Raw genomic sequence first — 17,500 nt, 5'->3', positions numbered from 1 at the left:
ACTGTTGAAATGTTGCAGAGACATTTCCACCTAACGATATTTGATCTCGTCAGTACGTCGTCAGTTGTTTCCACGCTGCAGTTTTATCGATAAAACAAAAGTTGATTTTCGTGGTTGAAAAATAAATAAAAGATTTAACAACAATAATTATAAACAGACATTTAATTGGGATGAAGTATAAATATATAAATATAAATATATAAATATATATATGCTGGATTAATAAATATCAGGCTGCTGTTTGGTCACAAACGAGCCAGAAAACTTAAGACGTATCTTTTTAATTTAATTATTTGTACCCTTTTGTATTTTAATGGTACATTTTCTTTTATTTATTTATTTGTCTATTTATTTATATATATCTTTTCCATTATTTGAGCTATCTATATATTTTATTATGCTTTATTTTTCTATCTTTATTACTGATTATTGTTATTTTATTATTTATTACTATTTATTATTATTGATCTAATTCATTTCTAACCTCCCTGCAGTGTTTCCTCACTGCTCGGTCAGATGGTGCTTTACTTATAATAACTTTTTTATTACTTTTTGTAAGACAAAGTCAGGGATAAATTCTTTTTATCTATCAGGAATATTGAAACAAGTTGGTATTGTGACTCATGATTTAAAGAGTTTATAAGTTCTTCTCCTCACTGCTTTTCGAATAATGTATTTCTGGTTTAATGCTTAATGCTTCCTATGGATGTAGCCAAAACATTTATGCATGGTCTCATTTTCTCACATATTTCATATTGCATCACCTGTTGGGGGCAGGCCAATGAATCTACCATTAGACCGCTAAAATCACTATATAAACAAGCTATAAAAATTCTTCATTACCACCACTGTAATATTCTAGAGAAACACCATTTATTAATCTTTGAAAACTTCAGAGAGTTTTCAAGCTTGTGTCTGGTGTATGGGATTCTACACGGTCTGGCCCCAGCATGTCTTTTGGAGTTTGTAGGTCATCGTCCTGCTAGTTCCATCCGATCCTCAAGAACAGCATCTGTTTACGACTGTAGTATTACCGCACAACTTTTGGGCAGTCTTCTTTTTCTTTTAAGGCCGCAACACAGTGGAATGCACTACCAGTTAATTTAAAGAGCTGTCTCTCCATCAGGAGCTTTAAGTCACAGCTGAAATGTTCACTAAAAAACAGTCAAAACTGTAACCACTGATTTATGGTGCTGAAAGAATGTTTTTATGTTGTGTGTGTGTGTGTGTTTGTGTGTGTGTCGGGGGGGTTTGAACACTCATGAGTGACTTGTCTATTGCATTTATGTATATGTTCATGTTTTTTAAATGTTTTATGTCCTGCCAGGGACTGCGGATGTAAATTAGCCTGAGGCTAACTCAACATTTATGTTTTAATTGTACATGGTCCCTAATAAACGTAAACAAACAAAATAAAAATAAAAAAAGTTTCGCCTTATTTTTATATTTTGCATATTCGAAACAATCAATCAATCATCTGTGTGTGTTTTTATGTTTTTATGTGAAGCTCTTTGTGTTACTGTTGGATTGATACCTGCCTGACATTAACTGCTGGTTAATTATCGTTAGTCACTGACTCATTAATATAGAAAGACACAGACTCTGCGTTGAACTCCGTCCACAGCCAGACTCCGGTCGTCCCGCCCGTCGTATCTCATCACTGCGTCGCTGTACGTCGTGAGAAACGTCCCTTTAATCTGAACACACACACACACACACACACACACACACACACACACACACTCCATGTAGTCAATGTGAACACATGATGGGTGTGTGTGTGTGTGTGTGTGTGTGTGTGTGTGTGTCTCACCTCATGGCGAAAGATGAACCCGGAGATTCCAGCGATGAGTTCCGTCATGAAGACCAGAGACAGAAACACGGCGTACTGCACAGAGGTCAGAGGTCAGAGGTCATGTTTCACAGCTCTAATAATCTGACGTCACGTGACGCAGACGCACCAGCTTCAGCATCCAGGGGCGCCCCCTGCAGGTGGCGAAGCAGCCGAACAGTCCGAACAGCACGATGGCCACCCCGGTGCCCGCGAGGACGTACGGACCGTTGGAGGGACCGCTGGAGATCAGCAACATGTACGGACCCAACATGAACTTCCACCACAACCCCACCGACAGCAGGACCACACCTGTCACCTGAGGGGAAGGAGCTACAGGTCAGACCTGACACCTGAGGGGGAGGAGCTATAGGTCAGACCTGACACCTGAGGGGGAGGAGCTACAGGTCAGACCTCACACCTGAGGGGAGCTACAGGTCAGACCTGACACCTGAGGGGGAGGAGCTACAGGTCAGACCTCATACCTGAGGGGGAGGAGCTACAGGTCAGAGCTGTCACCTGAGGGGGAGGAGCTACAGGTCAGACCTGAGGGGAAGGAGCTACAGGTCAGACCTAAGGGGGAGGAGCTACAGGTCAGACCTGACACCTGAGGGGGAGGGGCTACAGGTCAGATCTGAGGGGAAGGAGCTACAGGTCAGAGCTGTCACCTGAGGGGGAGGGGCTACAGGTCAGACCTGAGGGGGAGGAGCTACAGGTCAAACCTGACACCTGAGGGGGAGGGGCTACAGGTCAGACCTGACACCTGAGGGGGAGGAGCTACAGGTCAGACCTGACACCTGAGGGGGAGGAGCTACAGGTCAGACCTGACACCTGAGCTCTGACTGACTATGACTATGAATAAACAAGAACGTGCTTCAGCTGCTGGGTGTGACAGAAATACTTGAACTGTACTTTAAGTACTTCTGTGTACTTGTACTTGTACTGCACGGTCTGTTCAGCAGTGCCTCAGCATCACATGACTGTAATGAGCTGTGACAGCAAAGTGACAAAATCACAAACAGGCGGGAAGAAGAGCCGAGGCAGAGCAACTCTGAGCGCACCGCTAACAGAGCGAGCTAACACACTGAGCTAACAGCAGCTAACAGACTGAGCTAACAGCAGCTAACAGACTGAGCTAACAGCAGCTAACAGCAGCTTCAGCTGGACAGTGTGTAAAACATTAAAATCATCAGACTGGTCTGAGGTGTTTTGTGGATGATACATAAAGAACGCTGTCGGGCTGATGTGGTTGTTGTGGTGGAGCACGGCGTAGATCAGGTGGATAAAACGTGACATCTATTGCACGTCTGTCCGTCCTGGGAGAGGGATCCCTCCTCTGTGGCTCTTCCTGAGGTTTCTTCCACCTTTTTTCCCTGTTAAAGGTTTTTGTGGGCAAGTTTTTCCTCACTGGAACCGAGGGTCTAAGGACAGAGGGTGTCACTCCCTGTACAGATTGGAAAGCCTCAGAGGAAAATGGACTTTGTGACTTTGGGCTGTACAAATAAAATCTGATTTGATTTGATTTGAAATTTGATAAAAAGTGCTTTGTCACCCAGAAGATGAAGGAGTAGAGCAGCAGCAGTGTCTTCAGACAGAAGATCACAGGTTTAGTGTCCATCCTCCTGGGAGCCATCGTCCAACACAGCACTCTCTCTGGACTCTGTCTTCAGTTCGTCTCTGAAATTCTCAATCTTAAAGTAAAAAGAATCAAAACACTGCACACACCAAACGGGACAGAAGCAAAGACAGATTCAGAGTCAGCTCTTACCAGATCCGCAGATTTATCTCTGAACAGAAGCTCCGAGGATCATCTCCGTAACGTCTGACAGGCTGAAGTCTGAAGAGACGTGCGGGCGCCGTGAGGTCCACGCTCCAAACATGTGACCCTCATACTTCACACTCTGACCAAGACAATTAACAGGGAGGTGATCCGGCCTGCTGTGACACCTCACTGTGAAGGTCCAGCAGCACCACCCACCAGCAGCACCACCCACCAGCAGCACTGCTCTGCTGCAGCTTTCTGCTCAAAATGACTTTAATCTTTATGTTTTTCTCTTAGCCACACTGAGCGTCCATCGTTCCCACCATGAAATGCTGTACGTCAGCAGCAGTGGTGGTTCTGGTCCGGCTTCACTGGACTCCCTCAGCCTCTACCCTCCTGTTAGTTACACGTCTAACCACAGTTAGAAATGTTGAACGTGATCAGAAACAAACAACAAAACAAGTTCCTAAAAGTTTTATTTCATTTGTACAGTGATAAAATCACAGATTCATACTTCATGTTCATGTTTATAAGCGGACATCTAGTGACAACGTGAATATTTTGATCTGCGTGTGATTCATGAAACATTTTTATGAATCATTTTAAAGTAAAAGCGTGTTTTTTTGTTCCCTGAGTGCAAAATTAGTAACTAACGTGTCAGCGCATTACCAACGACAATCACAAACTGTTACTGACGGAGCTGATCTGGCCGTTTGTTTTTGTAGTTTTGTAGTTTTGCAGTGAACACTGCTGGATGAACGTCCTAGACTCGTACAGACCACGGGGTGAAGGTGCCGGGCTCTGCAGGAGGGCACTGCAGCAGAAAAACAGTCGACAACGATAAGTTAGACACGTCATGATCACTTATATTTTGAGTTTACGGGTTAAATTGAAGCTTTGAATGACCTTCGATCTGCTGAAAAACACAGAGAAATGTTCTGACAGCTTTCGTACCAGTTCGGTGAATCGGTCGCTGCAAGCATTGCGGATCCTCTCGGCGGAGGCGGGGCTGTCGAGCCTGAAGGGACCAGTGATGCCCGACTGCGCCCGGGCAGCGCTGATGGCATCTTTGATGGCGTAGAAAACCGACGCTGCCAAAAAGAGAGGAGGTTCGCCGACCGCCTGCAGTGCAGAAAAGACACAAAGGAAAATAAATGGTTGGTCTGAACTGTTCCGTTTAAAATGTCACAAGCGGCCTCGGGCGTTACCTTCGAGGCGAAGATGGCCTTGTCATTTGGTGCATCGCGGAGCAGGGAGACAGTAAGCTTAGTGGGAATGTCTCCGAAGGCTGGGATCTTATAGGAACCAGGACCCCGAGTGAGGAGGACGCCCTGGGGCGAATAATGAAGCTCCTCCAGGGTGAAGAGACCTAGACCCTGCATGAACGCCCCCTCAACCTGAGGACAGACAAAGGATGTGTTGACCTGAGGGAGGCGCTAGAGGAGAGGTCATGGGGCGTTTACGTCTGGACTGAAGGACTCACCTGTCCAATGTCTATAGCTGGATTCAGGCTGTGACCGACGTCCATCACTATGGTGGTACTCAGGTTCTACAACACAAAGATAATATGAATAATACACAATAAATAACCTCACATTAGCTGTTGGCAGTTTAAAGGTCTGGTTTGTATTGAGCCAGTTATCTATAAAATGGTATCGTCAGCGTAGAAGTGTATAAATAATATTTAATATTATTCATGTATAGAGTCATAAGAGGAAGCCTGACACTGAACCTTGTGGTTTTTAATAACAATAATAATAATAATAACTTCAAATCGTCGCCACCTTATGAGCGCCGGTCAGACAGTCGATCTCCACCTCTGAACATGCCACACCATAAGTGAAGTAGTTGAACGCTCGGCCCGAATTTGACTCGAAGTCGTAACCGAGGTCTGGAGTCCTGGCGAGAGACAGGAAACGGTGACATATTTACTTTGTTTATCGGCAGATTCACTGAACCAGCAACATTATCATCGTTAAACTCACTTGTAGAATCCGTTTGCGCTGAGGTTTACTCTGTCGAAATACGCTGCTTTCACCTGAAACACAGAGACACATGAGTAACAGTACTTCAGGATTACTTAAAGAGAAGTACAACAATGTCATATATTCCTGCTCACCCAGTCCTCCCATGATCCTTTGGGGTTCTTGCTCTTGTACGGCTCCAGGCGCTTCATGAGGATCTCGCAGGCGTTCTGCACGGCGGCTCCGTTGAGGTCTGAGGATGCAGAGGCGGCGGTGGGGCTGGTGTTGGGGACCGTGTTGGTACTTGTCTCTAAGATGTGGATCTTTGAACAGGGGATACCCAGAACCCTGCTGGCAACCTGGAACCAAACACAGCAAGGGAGTGCCCCAAGGTTCAGTGCTGGGCTCTTTACTGTTTAGTGTCATTTCAACATGTAGAAACACTCAGGCAGGCAGGGAGGGGCTGCTCGCTAACAGCAGATTCAGGCTGAAGCTTTTACATTGTGCTTCCTCTAATGTCCACTGTAAAGTTAAAGGGTATGATGGTTTGTTCAGCTCCAGTACCTGCACCATCTTAGTGTGGAGTCCCTGTCCCATCTCCGTCCCACCGTGCGTCAACAACACCGAGCCGTCAGTGTAGATATGAAGCAGAGCTCCAGCCTGGTTGAGGAAGACGGCGGTGAAACTGATGCCAAACTTGGTGGGGACGATGGCGAGGCCTCGTTTGGTCCACCGGTTCTGTCTGAGGAAAAAACCCACAAAGAGTTCATTTCGTATCATTTCTTGGACCATTGTTGGACAGTTTTTACCCATCCAAAACCTTCAGGACCTTCCACTGGACTGTTTACCTGTTGTAGAGGTCGATGGCAGCTCGCCGTTCTTGGTATCCAGAGCGCAACAGACATTCATCCCAACAGCGGTCCAAAGTGAACCGATCCAGGATCTGGTTGTAGGGTGTCGGCTCCCCTTCTACATACAGGTTCAACCGACGCACCTGCAGGAGGACAGGCTCACTGATTGGACGCTGCTCACCCATCAGAACTCACTTGTTCAACGTGTCTGATGAATCTACGTACCTCCTCGGCTGACCTGCCAAGACTCTGAGCCACGTCGGAAATCCAGTTCTCAGCGATCATCATGCCTTGCGGCCCTCCAAAGCCCCTGAAGGCCGTGTTGGATGGCAGGTTGGTGCGGCACAGGAAGCCGCGTCCGCGTATGTTGGCCACGCTGTACGAGTTCTCCATGTGGAACAGAGCGCGCTCCATGACCTCGACAAACGAACACAAGTGATCAGCACTGAACAGCAAATCCTGCCAGGAAGTAATCGTATCGTATCGATACTCACTGACAGAGAGAGGTCCATGGAGTTTCCAACGTTACTGTAGTACGACACGTCCAGAGCCACGACCTTCCCACTGCTTAGAAACCCAACCTGGTGCAAGAGGAGAAGAAGACATTCAATTTGATACAACGGTATTTGTCCACATAAGGACAGTTATACAAAGACAAGTCAAATCTTCAACCCTGCTGTCTCTACCAGAAGTACCACCTTGTATTTTCCATAGAACGGGTGTCTTCCTCCGGTGATCAACATGTCCTCGTCTCTGTCCAGCATACACCTCACAGGCCTCTTCAGCCTGACACGCAAACACAGGAAACCATCAGAATTTCTGAACTTTCAAAGACAATAATAAAGACGATGTCAGACGTACTTGTTTGCTGCCACAGCGACCACAGTGGACAACACGGTGGTCCGGCTCTCCTTCCCTCCAAAGCCTCCACCCATTCTCTTTACTCGGACCACCACCCTGTTAGCGGGGACGCCCAACGCCTTCGCCACCAGAGACTGTCAGAGAGGCAGACACACATTTACACTCACTTCCTTTTCCTGTTTTTTTAAAGCCTAGTGCTTTACGGTTATTCTGTCACTTCCGGTTATCGATGTGGCTGCCACGGTGATTTTCATAGATTTTTCACATCAGCGATGATCTACATATCTCTACACTATCCTTAGAATGTTCTCTGTGCACGAACAGGTCTCTGAACTTTAGTGACCACAATCACTAAACATCAAATAACTTTAATCATTTCTGCAGCTAAGCCGTCATCCTGTCTCTTAGACCCCATCCCAACCAGGCTGCTCAAGGATGTTTTACCTGTAGTTAGTAATTCGTTATTGGATATGATTAATCTGTCTTTATTATCAGGATATGTACCACAGTCCTTTAAGGTAGCTGTAATTAAACCTCTTCTTAAAAAGCCCACTCTAGACCCAGAGGTCTTAGCCAACTACAGACCGATATCAAACCTTCCCTTTCTGTCTAAGATACTTGAGAAAGCTGTAGCTAATCAGCTGTGTGACTTTCTCCATAACAATAGTCTATTTGAGGATTTCCAGTCAGGATTTAGAGTGCATCATAGCACAGAGACCGCATTAGTCAAAGTTACAAATGACCTCCTAATGGCATCAGACAAAGGACTCATCTCTGTACTTGTCCTGTTAGATCTTAGTGCTGCATTTGACACCATTGACCATCAAATTCTTTTACAGAGACTGGAACATCAAACTGGCATCAAAGGAACCGCCCTAAGCTGGTTTAAGTCGTATTTCTTAGATCGATCTCAGTTTGTTCACGTCAATGATGAATCCTCCATGCAGACCAAAGTTTGTCATGGAGTCCCACAAGGTTCTGTACTTGGACCACTTCTATTCAGTTTATATATGCTTCCTTTAGGGAACATTATTAGGAATCACTCTATCAATTTTCATTGTTATGCTAACGACACCCAATTATATTTATCAATCAAATCAGTTAACTAAACTCCAAGCATGCCTTAAGGATATAAAAAGTTGGATGACCTACAATTTTAGTTACCTATGTTTCAGAGTATAGTTACCTGAGTTTCAGAGTATAGTTACCTGAGTTTCAAAGTATAGTTACCTGTGTTTCAGAGTATAGTTACCTGAGTATAGTTACCTGAGTTTCAGAGTATAGTTACCTGTGTTTCACAGTATAGTTACCTGAGTTTCAGAGTATAGTTACCTGTGTTTCACAGTATAGTTACCTGAGTTTCAGAGTATAGTTACCTGTGTTTCAGAGTATAGTTACCTATGTATAGTTACCTGTGTTTCAGAGTATAGTTACCTATGTTTCAGAGTATAGTTACCTGCGTTTTAGAGTATGTTACCTATGTTTCAGAGTATAGTTACCTGAGTTTCAGAGTATAGTTACCTGAGTTTCAGAGTATAGTTACCTGTGTTTCAGAGTATAGTTACCTGAGTATAGTTACCTATGTTTCAGAGTATAGTTACCTGTGTTTCAGAGTATAGTTACCTATGTTTCAGAGTATAGTTACCTGAGTTTCAGAGTATAGTTACCTGTGTTTCAGAGTATAGTTACCTATGTTTCAGAGTATAGTTACCTGTGTTTCAGAGTTTAGTTACCTGAGTTTCAGAGTATAGTTACCTGAGTTTCAGAGTATAGTTACCTGAGTTTTGGAGGCAGACTGAGTAGAAACAAAGAGCTCCATCTCTCCGTCTTCTTCACCGGGAACAGCCAGACTGACGTTTGTCTCCAGGTAGAAATGTTCCTGACCTCCGATGTGCATTTCACCTGTCAATCAATCAGTCAATTAATCAATCAGTCAATCAATCAATCAATCAATCGACACCTGTTAATCAGTTGGAATCAGTGTGTGTCTATCCTACCCTCCAGGATGTGGTCAGCCTGTTTAAACCCCGCCTCCAAGTCTCCCCTCTGGATGGTTCTGATTGGCTGATAGAAGGACTGAGCGGCGATGGCCTCCTGTCAATCAAAGCAACGATAGATTAGCTAATGCTACTGCCAGGATGCTAACGGAAACAGCAGCATCGCTTTATGTAAATGAGTCCGGGCGACGTACGGACAGCTGTCTCACCTGGATGGTGACGATGGGCTGCAGCTCTTCGTATTGGACCCTGACAGCTTTGGCAGCTCTCTGTGCATGAAGCTGAGTGTCAGCCACCACGGCGCCAATGATGTGACCCACACAGGTCACCTGCAGAGAGGAGGGAGACTTCATCAACCTGCTGCTGAACCCGACAGAGTCACCTGATTGGTCAGACCAACAAAAACACACCTGGCCTTGGGCGAGGACGCTCTCGTCGTATTCGATGGGTCCGGTGGCGTTACTGCCGGGGATGTCATCAGCCAACACACAGCTGACCACGCCGGGCATGCTCTCTGCTGCTGAGGTATCTATAGAGCTGTGACACACCCCTGGGTTAGACAGGACAGGTGTGTGTGTGTGTGTGTTGCACAGGTGTGTGTCTTACAGGATCTTAGCGTGTGCTTTGCTGCTGGTGACGAGTGCGAGGTACAGCTCGTTCTCGTACAGCGGCACGTCGTCGCAGTAAACCGCCTCGCCAGTCGCCTGCTTCAGAGCAGACAGGTGCATCATGGGACGGCCCACGGTGTCATCCTGGCTCCGCCCTTCCGGCACCGCCTGGAGGAAACATGTGACCTTAACACACCTGGAGTATAGTTACCTGTGTTTTACAGTTACCTGTGTTTCAGAGTTTAGTTTCACCTGGTAGATCTGAACACTGGACGGAGTCTCTGGATGGTAAATCTCTGCAGCGCTCAGACAATCCGCCCCGACCTGTTCCACTGTCACGCCCTGACAAATAAAGTGAACTCAGGTCAACTCAGGTGAGCTTTGTTCAGAATGTGCGATCACATTAAGGAAGCAGACCTGCTTTCTGAGCTTCAGTAGCACCATCAGGTAGAACTTGTAGAAGAGGCTGAGGGTCAAAGTTCGCCGGTACGTCACCATGCCACCCGGCACGGAGGGGTCGAGGGTCATCTCCCCAGCCAATGAGGAGCAAGCCTCCTGCAGAAGCTCCTCCCCCCAGCACCTGGATGACATCAGAGTTAAATCCTTCTTTCTTTGGCGCTCACTGTCAGACATTAGCAGTGTTTGTTACCTTCCCAGCAGTCTGCTCGCTGTCTTCTTCGCCAGCACCGTGGTTGCCGCCATGCCGCCGTAGCTTAGCCTCAAGTCTTCGACGACGTTGGTCCCAGGAGTGAAGGTGACGCTCATCGCCGCGGTAACGGTGCTGATGTCATCCTCCCGACGAGGCGACTGTTTGAAGGCAGCAACGAACTGAGTCTGAAGAAGAAGAACAGAAACATTAGTCTGGACGGTTCTAACAGTGGTTGCTAGGTGACTGACAGTGACAGTGGTTGCCAGGTGACTGACAGTGACAGTGGTTGCCAGGGGGCTGACAGTGACAGTGGTTGCTAGGTGACTGATAGTGACACTGGTTGCTGACAGTGACAGTGGTTGCCAGGTGACTGACAGTGACGGTGGTTGCCAGGTGACTGACAGTGACAGTGGTTGCCAGGGGGCTGACAGTGACAGTGGTTGCTAGGTCACTGACAGTGACAGTGGTTGCCAGGGGGCTGACAGTGACAGTGGTTGCTAGGTCACTGACAGTGACAGTGGTTGCCAGGTGACTGACAGTGACAGTGGTTGCCAGGGGACTGACAGTGACAGTGGTTGCCAGGTGACTGATAGTGACACTGGTTGCTGACAGTGACAGTGGTTGCCAGGTGACTGACAGTGACAGTGGTTGCCAGGTGACTGACAGTGACAGTGGTTGCCAGGGGGCTGACAGTGACAGTGGTTGCTAGGTCCAGTCCTCCCAGTGATGCCTTTGGGGTTCTTAGCGCTCTTGATACGCGCTACCAGCGCTTCATGAGGAATCTCGCAGGCGTTCTGCACGGCGGCTCCGTTGATGGTCGTGAGGATGCAGAAGGCCGGCGGTGAGGGGCTGGTGGTTGGGGACCAGGTTTGGTACTGTCTCTAAGATGTGGATCTTTGAACAGGGGGATACAAACACTGTCTAAAAGGCGCCTGCGAGGCTGGCAAACCTGGAACCAACACAGCAAGGGAGTGCCCCAGGTTCAGTGCTGGGCTCTTTAACTGTTGTTATGTCATTTTTTTCAACATGGTAGAAACACTCAGGCAGGCAGGGAGGGGCTTGCTCGCTAACAGCAGAATTCAAGGTGAGCTTTTACAACATTGTGCTTCCTCTAATGTCCACTGTAAAGTTAAAGGGTATGATGGTTTGTTTCAGCTCCAGAATTACCTGCCCATCTTAGTGGTGAGTCCCTGTCCCATCGCCGTCCCACACGTGCTCACAACACCGAGCCCGTCAGTGTAGATATGAAGCAGAGCTCCAGCCTGGTTGAGGAAGACGGCGGTGAAACTGATGCCAAACTTGGTGGGGACGATTGCGGAGGCCCTCGTTTGGTCCACCGGTTCTGTCGAGGGAAAAAAAACCCCAAAGAGTTCAGTTCGATTCATTTCTTGGACCAAATTGTTGGACAGTTGTTACCCAGCCAAAACCTAAGTCAGGACCGGTATCACTGGACGTGTTTCCCCTGGTTGGTAAGAGGTCCGATGGCAGCTCGACCGTTCTCTTGGTATCAAGAGGCGCAACAGACATTCAGGACCCAGAGCGGCCAAAGTGAACCGTCCAGATCTGTTGTAGGAGTGTCGGCTCCCTTCTACACTACAGGTAAAAGGTTCAACCGACGCACCGGCAGGAGGACAGCGGCTCACTGATTGGACGCTGCTCACCACCCATCAGAACTCACTTGTTCAACGTGTCTGATGAATCTACGTACCTCCTCGGCTGACCTGCCAAGACTCTGGACCACGTCGGTCGGCGCATTATTCTCAGCGATCATCATGCCTTGCGGCCCTCCAAAGCCCCTGAAGGCCGTGTTGGGATGGCAGGTTGGTGCGCAGCAGGAAGCCGCGTCCGCGTATGTTGGCCACGCTGTAGCGAGTTCTCCATGTGGACAGAGCGCGCTCCATGACCTCGACAAACGAACACAAGTGATCAGCACTGAACAGCAAATCCTGCCAGGAAAGTAATCGTATCGTATCGATACTCACTGACAGAGAGAGGTCCATGGAGTTTCTTCCACGTTACTGTAGTACGACACGTCCAGAGCCACGACTTCCCACTGCTTAGAAACCCAACCTGGTGCAAGAGGAGAAGAAGACATTCAATTGATACAACGGTATTGTCCACATAAGGACAGTATACAAAGACGAGTCAAATCTTCAACCCTGCTGTCTCTACCAGAAGTACCACCTTGTATTTCCCATAGAACGGGTGTCTTCCTCGGTGATCAACATGTCCTCGTCTCTGTCCAGCTACTCACCCTCACAGGCCTCTTCACCTGACACGCAAACACAGGAAACCATCAGAATTTTGACTTCAAAGACAATAATAAAGACGATGTCAGACGTATTGTTTGCTGCCACAGCCCCAGCGACACAGTGGACAACACGTGGTCCCGCTCTCCTCCCTCCAAAGCCTCCACCAGTTCCTTTACTCGGACCACCACCCTGTTAGCCGGGGACGCCCAACGCCTTCGCTCGACACCAGAGAACGGTCAGAGAGGCAGACACACCATTTACACTCACTTCCTTTCCTGTTTTTTTAAAGCCTATGCTTACGGTTATTCTGTCACTTCCCGGTTATCGGTGTGGCTGCCACGGTGATTTTCCATAGATTTTTCACATCACGATGACTACATATCTCTACACTATCCTAGACCTGTTCTCTGTGCCGAACAGGTCTCTGAACTTTAGTGACCACAATCACTAAACATCAAAACTTTAATCATTTCTGCAGCTAAGCCGTCAACCTGTCTCTTAGACCCATCCCAACCAGGCTGCTCAAGGATGTTTTTTACCTGTAGTTAGTATTCGTTATTGGATATGATAAATCTGTCTTTATACAGGATATGTAACCACAGTCCTTTAAGGTAGCTGTAATTAAACCTCTTCTTAAAAGCCCACTCTAGACCCAGAGGTCTTAGCCACACTACAGACCGATATCAAACCTTCCCTTTGCTGTCTAAATCTTGAGAAAGCTGTAGCTTATATCAGCTGTGTGACTTCTCCAAACAATAGTCTATTGAGGATTTTCCAGTCAGGATTAAGAGTGCATCATAGCACAGAGACCGATTAGTCAAGTTTCAAATGACCGTCCTAATGCGCAGACAAAGACTCATCTCTGTACTTGTCCTGTTAGATCTTAGTGCTGCATAGTGACACCATTGACCATCAAATTCTTTTACAAGAGACTGGAACATCAAATGCATCAAGGAACCGCCCTAAGCTGGGTTTAATCGTATTTTTAGATCATCTCAGTTTGTTCACGTCAATGAGGAATCCTCCAATGCAGACCAAAGTTTGTCATGGAGTCCCACAAGGTTCTGTACTGGACACTTTCTATTAGTTTATATATGCTGTCCTTTAGGGAACATATTAGGAATGCACTCTATCAATTTCATTGTTATGCAACGACACCCAATATATTATCATCAAATAAGTTGAACTAAACTCCAAGCATGCTTAAGGATATAAAAAGTTGGATGACCTACAATTTTAGTTACCTATGTTCAGAGTAGAGTTACCTGAGTTTCAGAGTATAGTTACCACTGAGTTTCAAAGTATAGTTACCTGTGTTTAGAGTATAGTTACCTGAGTATAGTTACCTGAGTTTCAGAGTATAGTTACCTGAGTTTCAGAGTAAGTTCCTGGGTGTTTCACAGTATAGTTACCTGAGTTTCAGAGTATAGTTACCTGTGTTTCAGAGTAAGTTACTATGTAAACTGTGTTTATGTTACCCTGAGTTTACTTTAGTAGTTACAGTTCAGAGTATAGTTACCCTGCGTTTTAGAGTTGTACTATGTTCAGAGTATGTTACCTGAGTTTTAGTATGTTACTATGTTTCAGAGTATAGTTACCATATGTTTCAGAGTATAGTTTACCTGTGTTTTCAGAGTAATGTTACCTATGTTCAGAGTATAGTACCTGATTCAGAGTATAGTTACCTGTTTTCAGAGTATAGTTACTTGTTTCAGTAGTACTGTTCAGATTTAGTTACCTAGTTCAGGTATGTTACATGTAGATATTACCTGTGTCAGAGTATAGTCCAGTTAGGTGTACTGTGTTCAGTTAGTACCTGAGTTTAGTATGTACTGATTCAAATAGTTACGAGTTTTGGGCGCTGAGTAAAACAAAAGGCTCCACTCTCCGTCTTCTTCACCGGGAACAGCCAGACTGACGTTTGTTCTCCAGGTAGAAATGTGTCCTGACTCCGATGTGCATGTTCACCTGTCAATCAATCAGTCAATTAATCAATCAGTCAATCAATCAATCAATCAATGACACCTGTTTAATCAGTTGGAATCAGTGTGTGTCTATCCGAACCCTCAGGATTGGTCAGCCTGTTTAAAACCCGCCTCAAGTCTCCCCTCTGGATGGTTCTGATTGGCTGATAGAAGGACTGAGCGGCGATGGGCCTCCGTCAATCAAAGCAACGATAGATTAGCTAATGCTACTGCCAGGAGTGCTAACGGAAACAGCAGCATCACTTTATGTAAATGAGTCCGCGGCGACGTACGGACAGCGTTCACACCTGGATGGTGACGATGGGCTGCAGCTCTCGTATTGGACCCTGACAGCTTTGGCAGCTCCTCGGCATGAAGCTGATGTGTCAGCCACCACGGCGCCGATGAGATGACCCACCAGGTCACCTGCAGAAGGAGGGAGACTTCAATCAACCTGCTCTGAACCCGACAGAGTCACCTGATTGGTCAGACACAACAAAACACACCTGGCCTTGGGCGAGGACGCTCTCGGATCGATGGGTCCGGTGGCGTTACTATTGGCCGGGGAGTCATCAGCCAACACACGCTGACCCACGCCGGGCAGTGCTCTCTGCTGGGGAGGTATCTATAGAGCTGTGACACACCCCTGGTTAGACAGGGACAGGTGTGTGTGTGTGTGTGGTTGCACAGGTGTGTGTCTTACAGGATCTTAGCGTGTGCTTTGCTGCTGGTGACGAGTGCGGGTACAGCTCGTTCTCGACAGCGGCACGTCGTCGCAGTAAACCCGCACTCGCCAGTCGCCTGCTCAGGAAGACAGGGGCATCATGGGACGGCCCACGTGGCATCCTGGCCCGCCCTTCCGGCACCGCCTGGAGGAAACATGTGACCTTAACACACCTGGGTATAGTTACCTGTGTTTTAACAGTTACCTGGGGTTTTCAGAGTTTAGTTTCACCTGGTAGAATCTGAACACTGGACGGAGTCCTCTGGAGTGGTAAATCTCTGGCAGCGCTCAGACAATCCGCCCCGACTGTTCCACGTGTCACGCCCTGACAAATAAAGTGAACTCAGGTCAACTCAGGTGAGCTTTGTTCAGAATGTGCGATCACATAAGGAAGGCAACCTGCTTTCCTTCGAGCTTCAGTAGCACCATCAGGTAGAACTTGTAGAAGAGGCTGAGGGTCAAAGTTCGCCGGGACGTCACCATGCCACCCGGCACGGAGGGGTCGAGGGTCAGTCAGATCCCCCAGCCAATGAGGAGCAAGCTCCTGAGAAGCTCCTCCCCCCAGCACCTGGATGCATCAGAGTTAATCCGTCTTTCTTTGGCGCTCACGTTCAGACATGCAGTGTTGTTACCTTCCCAGCAGTCTGCTCGCTGTCTTCTTCGCCAGCACCGTGGTGCCGCCATGCCGCCGTAGCTTAGCCTCAAGTCTTCGACGACTTGGTCCCAGGAGTGAAGGTGAACGCTCATCGCCGCGGTAACGGTGCTGATGTCATCCTCGACGAGGCGACTGTTTGAAGGCAGCAAGAACTGAGTCTGAAAGAAGAAGAACAGAAACATTAGTCTGTGACGGTTCTAACAGTGGTTTGCTAGGTGACTGACAGTGACAGTGGTTGCTGCCAGGGGGCTGACTGACATGTGTGTGCTAGGGTGACTGATAGTGGACACTGGTTGCTGACAGTGGACAGTGGTTGCAAGGGGACAGTGTGTAGCATGACAGTGGACGGTGGTTGCTCTATGGTGACACTGACCAGAGTTGGACAGTGGTGCCAGGGGGCTGACAGTGCAGTGGTTGGCTAGGTGCTACTGACAGTGGTGACAGGTGGTTGCTAGGTCACTGACAGTTGACAGGTGGTTGCTGAGGTACGACAGTGAAAGTGGTTGGGTGCGCAGTGGGGCCGAGACAGTGACCGAGTGGTTTGCTAGGTGGCTGACAGTGAACAGTGGTTTCCAGGGGGCTGACAGTTGACAGTGGTTTCTAGGTGGCTGACGGCGTTGCTGTATATACCTTCTTGCTGTATGGGCATCTCTATGGACAGCAGACTTCGGTGGTCGCAGAACATCTTTTCCTGTACCCCGTGAGAACTTTCGTCCATCTGAACCACGCGACTGCCGCCTGTCCGCAGAGCGGGGTCAAAGGTCAAAGTTAAGAGTTCATACTTAAATCTCGGATGGTTTAAAACCTTAACGACGTCAGAAAAAACATTTCTCTTGACTTTAAGTGACGCAGGATATATGAAAACCATGAACACAACACCGTGTACATGACGTGACCATGAACAACACACGTGTACACTGACTGACCCATGAAACACAACACACCGTGTACATACTGACCATGAACACAACACCGTGTACATGACTGACCATGAACACAAACACGTGTACACGAGTGACGAACACAACCCGTGTACACGAGTGACCATGAACACAACACCGTGTAACATGACTGACCATGAACACAACACGTGTACACGAGGTGCCATGAACACAACACCGTGTACACGAGTGATCTTGAACACAACACCGTGTACACGAGTGACTGAACACAAACCGTGTCACGAGTGACCTGAACACAACACCGCCGTGTACACACGAGGTGACCATGAACACAACACCGTGTACACGAGTGGACCATGAACACAAACACCGTGTACACGACGTGACCATGAACACAACACCGTGACACGATGACCATGAACACAAACACCGTGTACAGACGTGGACCATGAACACAACACCGTTACAACGAGTGATCGT

The 17,500-nt window shown here is 47.5% G+C and overlaps 2 protein-coding genes across 3 annotated transcripts in view; both read right to left on the bottom strand.

Annotated features, from left to right (window-relative positions):
* Positions 1–3,987, bottom strand: part of LOC104938635 (tetraspanin-7) — a 6,421-nt gene extending 2,434 nt beyond the window's left edge. Inside the window, exons 1-5 of one of the 2 annotated variants that reach the window (XM_019260258.2) lie at positions 3,600–3,987; positions 3,384–3,522; positions 1,962–2,150; positions 1,814–1,888; positions 1,602–1,697 (exon numbers count right to left, since the gene is read on the bottom strand). In XM_019260258.2, coding sequence (XP_019115803.1) covers positions 1,602–1,697; positions 1,814–1,888; positions 1,962–2,150; positions 3,384–3,464 — 441 coding nt within the window. In that variant the 5' untranslated portion in view covers positions 3,465–3,522; positions 3,600–3,987. Of the gene's footprint in view, positions 1–1,601; positions 1,698–1,813; positions 1,889–1,961; positions 2,629–2,662; positions 2,701–3,383; positions 3,523–3,599 lie in introns of those variants that run through there. The other variant, XM_027291736.1, reaches the window with a different exon arrangement.
* A 65-nt stretch (positions 3,988–4,052) lies between these two features.
* Positions 4,053–17,500, bottom strand: part of xdh (xanthine dehydrogenase) — a 22,129-nt gene continuing 8,681 nt past the window's right edge. The window contains 29 exon segments of the mRNA XM_027291831.1: positions 4,053–4,407; positions 4,548–4,715; positions 4,802–4,990; positions 5,077–5,142; positions 5,378–5,492; positions 5,579–5,631; positions 5,713–5,916; positions 6,122–6,299; positions 6,406–6,551; positions 6,634–6,825; positions 6,903–6,989; positions 7,107–7,194; positions 7,270–7,403; positions 9,047–9,171; positions 9,267–9,363; positions 9,476–9,595; positions 9,677–9,803; positions 9,873–10,042; positions 10,127–10,454; positions 10,524–10,708; positions 10,899–11,128; positions 11,188–11,372; positions 11,691–11,865; positions 11,963–12,023; positions 12,232–12,427; positions 12,506–12,593; positions 12,778–12,795; positions 16,096–16,276; positions 16,711–16,856. Coding sequence (XP_027147632.1) covers positions 4,357–4,407; positions 4,548–4,715; positions 4,802–4,990; positions 5,077–5,142; positions 5,378–5,492; positions 5,579–5,631; positions 5,713–5,916; positions 6,122–6,299; positions 6,406–6,551; positions 6,634–6,825; positions 6,903–6,989; positions 7,107–7,194; positions 7,270–7,403; positions 9,047–9,171; positions 9,267–9,363; positions 9,476–9,595; positions 9,677–9,803; positions 9,873–10,042; positions 10,127–10,454; positions 10,524–10,708; positions 10,899–11,128; positions 11,188–11,372; positions 11,691–11,865; positions 11,963–12,023; positions 12,232–12,427; positions 12,506–12,593; positions 12,778–12,795; positions 16,096–16,276; positions 16,711–16,856 — 4,103 coding nt within the window. The 3' untranslated portion in view covers positions 4,053–4,356.

Source organism: Larimichthys crocea, chromosome XIX (assembly GCF_000972845.2).
Source record: "Larimichthys crocea isolate SSNF chromosome XIX, L_crocea_2.0, whole genome shotgun sequence".
Classification (NCBI taxonomy): Eukaryota; Metazoa; Chordata; class Actinopteri; family Sciaenidae; genus Larimichthys; species Larimichthys crocea.
The sequence above is the reverse complement of the archived record's forward strand: the minus strand, read 5'-3'. Positions and strand labels throughout refer to the sequence as shown.